The sequence below is a fragment of the Gracilinanus agilis genome, chromosome 4 (assembly GCF_016433145.1).
Source record: "Gracilinanus agilis isolate LMUSP501 chromosome 4, AgileGrace, whole genome shotgun sequence".
Classification (NCBI taxonomy): domain Eukaryota; kingdom Metazoa; phylum Chordata; class Mammalia; order Didelphimorphia; family Didelphidae; genus Gracilinanus; species Gracilinanus agilis.
This window is the reverse complement of record NC_058133.1, coordinates 187180692-187189022: the sequence shown is the minus strand read 5'-3', so window position 1 is coordinate 187189022 and position 8331 is coordinate 187180692. Positions and strand designations below refer to the sequence as shown.

At 47.7% G+C, this 8331-nt stretch overlaps 1 protein-coding gene across 1 annotated transcript; it reads left to right on the top strand.

The window, feature by feature from the left end:
- The first annotated feature begins 330 nt into the window (after window positions 1-330).
- Window positions 331-8127, top strand: WFIKKN2 (WAP, follistatin/kazal, immunoglobulin, kunitz and netrin domain containing 2). Its single transcript, XM_044674746.1, has 2 exons — window positions 331-519; window positions 6613-8127. The coding sequence occupies exons 1-2, from the start codon at window positions 331-333 to the stop codon at window positions 8125-8127; spliced, it is 1704 nt and encodes a 567-aa protein (XP_044530681.1).
- Window positions 8128-8331: the final 204 nt, after the last annotated feature.

The window sequence follows — 8331 nt, the reverse complement described above, 5'->3', positions numbered from 1 at the left end:
GCATCGAGGCGGCTCGCTCCAACTTGCTTGGTGCAGAGAGCACGGCACGGGGCAGGAGTCCTGCCGCCCTGGCCTCCAGGAAAGCTGCTTTCTCTTCAGATTAAGGGGTGGCAGGGAGGCGGACCGCTCCCTAAACCCTTTCGTCTGGACAGTTGAAGGCTGGGCAGCCCGGGGGCAGTGGGAAAACCTCTTCGGGGTGGGGAGGGGCAGGTGTATCCCAATCCCTTGAAGGAAACGCATTGAAATCCAGGGGGGTGCTAGGCCGGCTCTAGCTTGTGGGGGGGGGGAGGATTTTCTCCTTTTCCTTGGAGAAGCTTCTTTGAGGGAACCATGTGGTCCTGGCGCTTCTGGGTCTGTTGGGGACCTCTAGCTGCCTTACTGCTCCTGAAGATGCCACCAGTGGGTCAGGCACTGCCTCCTATTCGGTATTCTCACGCTGGGATTTGCCCCAACGACATGAACCCCAATCTCTGGGTTGACGCTCAGAGCACCTGCAAGCGGGAGTGTGAAACGGACCAGGTGAGTCTGAGAGTCGGGGATGGGGGAAGGAGCCCCACAGTATCGTGCACAGGGAGCAGAGAAGCCTAATGGGTTGAAACACTAGCCACAAATAATTTGCCTGTGGCTCAGCTAGATTTGAACGTGGCTTGGGACACTGGCCATCCTGGAGACCGCCCAGGTTAGTTGGTTTGATGATCGGTGAGCTGTGGAACTTTGGAAACTTTGGGGAGCAATGGGAAAGGCCTCTTGAAGCCTCCCAGAAAGATGCTTATCCACTGCGTTTAACCAATGTTGGAACCTCCCTGGCTGCAGCTGTTGCCTCCACCCAATATCTAGTGGAGTCCGGAAAAGATATAGCCAATAATTGGTGAATAAGTAGTGGGAGGCAGAACAGCACCAGGATTTAAAAAAAAAAAAAAAAAAAAAAAAAAGAGCCCCTTGTTGCTGCTCTTGCGGTTTCTGAGGGGTACCGTTCTGGGGGAGCCCTTGGCTTCCCTCCCAGGCCAATTTCTGAACAAAAGTAAGGAGTTGGAAAGAGCTTGGCTCTTGGAATGGGGAGACCTGAACTTGACTCCCCACGCTTAGCACTTCCTAGCTTTGTGACCCTAGGCAAGTCACTTTATTTCTCTGAACCTCAATTTTCTAAACTGGGACTGATAATACAGTCTCTGACACAGGGTTGTGGGAAAGGCAGTTTGTTAAAGTTGTACACGGTTGTGAATTGTTATTCCCTCCTAGCAATACTTGGTTAGTTTCCATAGCAAAAATGAGGAAGTATAGAGCATGGAGGCAGTGTTTTTTGGTGGAAAGAGCCCTGACTTTGCAAGTCATAAGACCTAGATTTGAATCCTGACCCTGTGTGTGACTTTAGGCAAACATCCCTGCACCTCAGTTTCCTGATCTACATAAGATTAAAAAACAAAACAAAACTAAATGATCTCCAAACCTTATTCCAGGGAAGTTAGATGGTGGAGATAGTGTGCCAGGAAGCCTGGAGTTCAAATTTGACCTCAGACATTTATTGGCTGTGTGACTCTGAGATCCATTGGAAATGGAAATGGCAAACCAGTCTAATGTTTTTTAGAGGGGCAGCTAGGATAGAATGCCAGGCCTGCAGGCAGGGAACTTATCTTCATAGAGTTCCCTGGCCTCGGGCACTTACTAGCTGTGTGACCCAGACAGGGCAAGTCACTGAACCCTGTTTGCCTTAGTTTCCTCATCTGTAAAATTAACAAGAGAAGGAAATAGTATACCACTCCAGTATTTTTGCCAAGAAAAATACAAATGGGGTCAACCAAGAATTGGACACAGCTATAACAACATAGCTTGTTCCACCTCTAAATTATCTGAAACCTATGCAATTTGGGTTCTTTTCATTGCTGCTGCTTAGTTCTGCCACTAACTAGCTCTGTGACCTTGGACAAGTCATTGCCCCTCTTCTGGATCTTAGTTATCTGAGTGAGCCAAGCGATTTCCAAACTCCCTTTCAGTCCTAACTCTTATAATATCTAGGAGTCCTTTTGACTTCCCTTCAGTCAATTCAATGATTTAATGAGGAACTGAATGGTTTAATGGGTAGATAACTGGCCTCAGAGCAAGAAAGAAATTTCACCTCACACATGTACTTTTGTTTATCTCCTGGGCAAGTCACACAATGTCTGGCATATAATTGATGCTTGACTGACTAAGAACAAATTTAAACTACAAGTTATGGACAAGATAGCGACCTGCATTAGTTGGGGAAGTTTCTTCTGGGAGTTACCTCTATCAGTGAATTCACAGCCCAGTCCCTATGCCTCTCCCTGTCCCTATTATTCAGTAGGGAGCAGTGGGAAACATATTACATCTAGAGTAAGAGGACCCAAGTTCAAATACTGCTTCTGACTGTTACTACCTGGGTGACTTTTGGCTAGTCCCTTAAACTCCCTAAGCTTCAGTTTCCCAATCTGCAAAATAGGATCAGTTAGGTGACTCCTAGTTCTTGTGATCCTTCCAGTCAGTCCAGAGCTGCAGTCTAGGAGCCAGAGAACATTGTCCACTGTTGCCTGACATTTATCTTGAAATGATTTCCTCTCATGCCCCAGACTGAAGCAGTTGTAGGCCAACTGACCCGGGGTCAACCTGGCCCCAAGGGTCAGCAAATAGACGGAGGGCTTGGGCATCATGACCAAGTCCATGGATCAGAATCTGAATTAACTGGAATTGTCATCAGGAACCATGCCCCACTTTCTGATCTCTGGGTGAAGGGAGACGTCAAAGATCTCTTTAACTTTCTTCCTTCATAACATCCATTTCACTTGCACCAACAGTCAGACTGGTGGGACTTCCCTCTTCCCAGATTGCTGGTACAGTTTTTCTGGGAAATTTTCCCAAGAGAAGTCAGTTACAAACCCCACAAGTATTTCATGTTGGCTCTGAGAAATAACTGAGAGATGAGAAGACGTCTTTTCAGAAGCTGGAGACTTCTCTTTTGGCTCGTGGATGGCCAAGAAGCCTGTTTGCTCTGTTAGTGAGGATGTGGGCTGCATTTGGTCAATCTGACCCAATAAACAGGTAATGGTCAGGGATGGAATATATCTACATGGTCACTGCCAACTCTGTATGTCTATCTGTGAATGTGTACATCTAGGATTACAGAACTGGAGCTGGAAGGGACCTCAGAAACTATCTAATCTAACCCCCTCATTTTAGGGATGAGGAAACTAAGGTACAAAATCATACAAAGCTTCAGGAGTGGAATTTGAAACCAGGTCATCAGATTCTTGAACCAGTAGTCTTGCCATTGTGCTACACAAGTGGCTGAAGATTCAGAGTGATCTTAATTTCGATCCTGGACCTCTGAGCAAAACTTAGAGATGGACCAGGTCTGGTCTACATTTAGCCCAGGAATACTTCCTCCTTTCATGGATCTCTAGTCCCTGAACTGAAGTACATTCTTGAGCAGTTGCTACCTGTGAGATTCAGTGGCCATAAGGAAAAGGAAGCAAGTGGCATCTTCCAGTTTTTCTCATGGTGCTGTCTTTCATGATCCTAGTTTATTCAGTTGATTGTGGGTTGTCAACCCCAAAACTTCTCATCTTAGGCCCAGGACTCCCATTTGTGAAGAGCAAGAGAGCCCTGAGGCCAGGCATAGATTGATTTTAAGGGCTGTGAGAAGTTGGATGGGGAAATTTGGCATTCCCTTTGATTTTTTTTAAATGGTTTTTTTTTTAAACCCTTTACTTCGGTGTATTGTCTCATAGGTGGAAGATTGGTAAGGGTGCCCTTTGATTTTTAAAAAAACATTATTCAGAGAAGGGATCCATTGACTTCACTAGACTCCAAAGAGTCCATAATACGCCAAAAAGGCAAAAACCTCTGATTTAGAGAAAGGAGGATTAGGGATAGAGAGTGGACTCAATCACTTGCATAGGGATTTACTTGATAAGGAAAAGTCTCCCTACCAATGCAGGCTAGCCAGCACTATGGTCTTAGTTGCCTACAGTACCAATGACTTTCCCAGAGTCACATAGCCTTGAACCTGGGTCTTCCTGCCTCCCAAGCCAGCTTTCTTTCCATTGCACCATTTTTGGAGTCATCTGGTCCACCCTTCTAACTTGACAGATAAGGAAATCGAAGGTCAGAGAGCTGTCATACAAGTTAGAATGGTAGGGTATAGAGCCCAGGTTTCTTGATTTCAGGCCAATCTTTTCCCACTGTGCTTTAGGAAATGCCTTTTCCCCACTCTCTTTAGGAAGGTCTGGGGCTAGTCAGGACAGTAGATAATGTGCTGGGCCTAGTGTTATGAAATCCTGAGTTCAAACCCAAATTCATACACTAGCTGTGTGACCCTGAACAAGTCACTAACCCTGTTTGCCTCAGTTTCCTCATATGTCAAAAAGAAAAGGAAATGGCAAACCACTCTAGTATCTTTGCCAAGAAAACATTGAATGGGTTCTCAAAGAGCTGTACAAGACTGAACAGAAACAAAGGTGCTAATGAGATCTGTTACCCTCAAAAAACTGAAACAATCAGTCTTATCAGCGAGAGGAAAAAGCATGTCTACCACCCAGGAAGTCCACTTACAAAGATCCAGAAGAGGGACTAATATTTTTCCCCTCTTAGCTGAAGTGGCATTTCAAAGGAGGCTGAAATTAAAGCAGGCATGAAAAGCTGCAGCTAGTACATGGCCTGCTCCTTGTTTATGGGACTCACTCTGGGATGTAACACGAAAGGCACAGGAGGGATTAGGGGCTCCGCCTGCCCAGTAGGTACGATGTGTTATTGTCGGAAAAAAACACACCGTGAAATCTTTGATTGTTTCTGCTTCAAGAGTGTGTTGCTAATTTCGAGGAATTAAACTAATGCCTTCCTGCGTGACTCCAGAGAAAATCAGAGGAGATTACATACAGGTTGGTAAGTCCTTGCTTATGCCCTGGCTGACCTTTGCTTTTGGGAGGGATTTACTGTGGCTGTTTTCTGGGATGGATTATTCCATCTCTCTCTCTTAGAAATAGGAGTCTTCATCAGAGTCCTGTCTAAGCAACAAGATTGGGTTGTCAGAGAGCCAATCATCCCTGGCCTAACATTTATCTATTAATAATAGTAATAATCGTTACTTTTGTTGTTTAGTTGTGACACTTGTTGTGACCCCATTTGGGGTTTTCTTGGCAAAGATCTTAGAGTGGTTTGGTATCTCTTCTCCAGCTCATTTTACAGATAAAGAAACTGAGGCAAACAGGATTAAGACATTTGTCCAGAGTTACATGGCTAGAAATCGTCTACAGTGGGATTTGAACTCAAAGTTTCCTGTCTCAAGTTCATTGTTTTATGAACCAAGCCAACTCTGCCCAGATTCCTCAGTTTCAGTGATCGGTAAAACAGAGGCCAAAAGGGATAGGTGTAAGTTAAATGCTTAGGCATTCTAAAGGAAAAGAGACACATTTTTTTGTTGCCTGACCTGGCATCTTTCTGGCTGTCAGTTCTTCTGTTTTTCCTCTTCTAAAGAGTGAGATATGAATGTTTCATACTTTTATTATCTCATTCCTTCTCCATCAAACATTTATGAAAGGCCCAATGTGCACCGAGCATGGTGCTAGGTGCTGAGGGAATGTAGACACGGTTTCTAGCTTCATAGAGTCTAAACTCTGGGAACTGGTCAAGCACGTCCCTTTGATGCCCAGGCCACTACAGAATTCACTATTAATCCAAGTATTAGTTTAATTCCTCGAAATTAGCAACACGCTCTTGGAGCAAAAACAAAGAAATATTTCATGGTGTGCTTTAGACAATAACACGTCATACCTACTGTGGAGGTGGAGCTCCTAATCCCTCCTGTGCCTTGTATGCTATGTCCAGGAGTGAGTCCCACAAACAAGGAATAGCCCATGTGAAAAAGCCCACTACCTGTGGCTTTTCTTTTCTTTTCTTTTTTTTAAACCCTTGTTTTCTGTCTTGGAAAAAATTCCAAGATAGAAGGGCAAGAGCTAGGCAGTTGGGGTTAAGTGATTTGCCCAGGGTCACACAGCTAGAAATTGTCTGAGGTCAGATTTGAACCTAAGTTCTACCAACTCCAGGCTTGGCCCTCTATCTGCTGTGCCAGGTAGCTGACCCTACCTTTGTTTTTTTATTCTTGCCTTGATTTCAGCCCCATAGAAATCCTGGATAAGATCAAATGTTTTAAATTTCTTTACCTTACTCTTTACCCTACGCTTTCACATAGATTTGGAACTGAAAGGGACCTAAGCCTTCTCCTTCACATTTATTAAGCATCTTCTATGTTCCAGGCACTGGCCCATGGATTCCAGGGCAAAAATGAAACATCCTCTGCCCTTAAGATGCTTGCATTCTCTCTCTTCCTCCTCCTTTCTCTCTGGGTCTGGTGCTTACATTTTTTTTTTTTTGAACCCTTACTTTCCATCTTAGAATCACTACTATGTATTGGTTCCAAGACGGAAGAGTGGTAAGGGCTAGGCAATGGGGGTTAAGTGACTTGCCCAGGGTCATACAACTAGGAAGAGTCTGAGGCCAGATTGAAACCCAGGACCTCCCGTCTCCAGGCTAGGTGCTCTCTCTACTGCTGGCTGCCCCTAATGCTTACATTCTAACCTCCTTTTGGTTGGCTCCTTTCAGGAGTGTGAGACCTACGAGAAATGCTGCCCCAACGTCTGTGGCACTAAGAGCTGTGTGGCTGCCCGATATATGGATGTGAAGGGCAAGAAGGGCCCTGTGGGGATGCCCAGGGAGGCCACCTGTGACCACTTCATGTGCCTGCAGCAGGGCTCCGAATGTGATATCTGGGATGGCCAGCCTGTCTGCAAGTGCAAGGACCGTTGTGAGAAGGAGCCCAGTTTCACCTGTGCTTCCGATGGTCTCACTTACTACAACCGCTGCTATATGGACGCGGAGGCCTGTTCCAAAGGCATCACGCTGGCCGTAGTCACCTGTCGATACCACCTCACCTGGCCCAACACGAGCCCGCCGCCCCCAGAGACCACCCTCAGCCCAACCACCGTCTCCCCAGAGACCCCCATGATGGACGTGGCAGCCCCTGCCTTGCTCAATCACCCTCACCACCAGTCTGTCCGTGTGGGGGAGACAGTGAGCTTCCTCTGCGACGTGGTGGGCCGACCTCGGCCGGAGATCACTTGGGAGAAACAGCTGGAGGACCGGGAAAACGTGGTGATGCGGCCCAATCACGTGCGCGGCAATGTGGTGGTCACCAACATCGCCCAGCTGGTCATCTACAATGCCCAGCCCCAGGATGCCGGCATCTACACATGCACGGCTAAAAACGCGGGGGGACTTCTTCGTGTGGATTTCCCTCTGTCCGTGGTGCGGGGGCAGGTGGCCACCTCGGAGCTCGGGCCCAACGGGACCGCCTTCCCTATGAATGAGTGCCTGAAGCCGCCGGATGGGGAGGACTGTGGGGAAGAGCAGACCCGCTGGCACTACGATGCGCAAGCCAACAACTGCTTCACTTTCACCTTTGGTAACTGCTACCACAATCACAACCACTTTGAGACCTATGAGGCGTGCATGCTGGCATGCATGAGCGGACCGTTGGCCGTGTGCGGTCTGCCCGCCCTGCAGGGCCCCTGCAAAGCCTACTCCCCTCGCTGGGCATACAACGCGCAGACCAGCCAGTGCCAGTCATTCGTCTACGGAGGCTGCGGGGGCAACGGCAACAACTTTGAGAGCCGAGAGGCTTGTGAGGAGACCTGCCCCTTCCCGCGGGGCGGCCAGCGTTGTCGCGCCTGCAAGGCCCGGCAGAAGCTGGTCACTAGCTTCTGCCGGAGCGACTTTGTCATCCTCGGCAGAGTCTCCGAGGTCACGGAGGAGCTGGACTCGGGACGGGCTCTTGTGACTGTGGAGGAGGTACTGAAGGATGAGAAGATGGGGCTGAAGTTCCTGGGCCAGGAGCCGTTGGAGATCACCTTGTTGCACATGGACTGGGCCTGCCCATGCCCCAACATAACCGTCAGTGAAGCCCCACTCATTATCATGGGAGAAGTAGATGGAGGAATGGCAGTGCTTCAACCAGACAGCTTCGTGGGGCCTTCCAGCGTCAGGAGGGTCAGGAAGCTCCGGGAGGTCTTGCACAAGAAGACCTGCGAGCTCCTTAAGGAGTTCCTTGGCCTGCGTTGAACCCCTTCTCTCTGTGTATGGTTCCTTCCTAGACCTCTTTCATCCCTTGCACCCCTTCCCCAAATCAAACCCTTCTTGAGCATTCATATGCCTGGCATAGTTAGGACCAACCCTGAGTCTTACTTAGGCCAATAAGAAAACTTCATAAAAAAAAAAAAATCAATCAGGAGCAAATCACCATTTCCTGAGGTTATTCCCAGAGAA

Excerpts from the sequence above, each read along its gene's own strand:
- WFIKKN2 (XM_044674746.1), top strand. The coding sequence starts at position 331 with ATGTGGTCCTGGCGCTTCTGGGTCTGTTGGGGACCTCTAGCTGCCTTA. Across the intron at positions 520-6,612 it reads GGGAGTGTGAAACGGACCAG|GAGTGTGAGACCTACGAGAA; the intron begins GTGAGTCTGAGA and ends GGCTCCTTTCAG.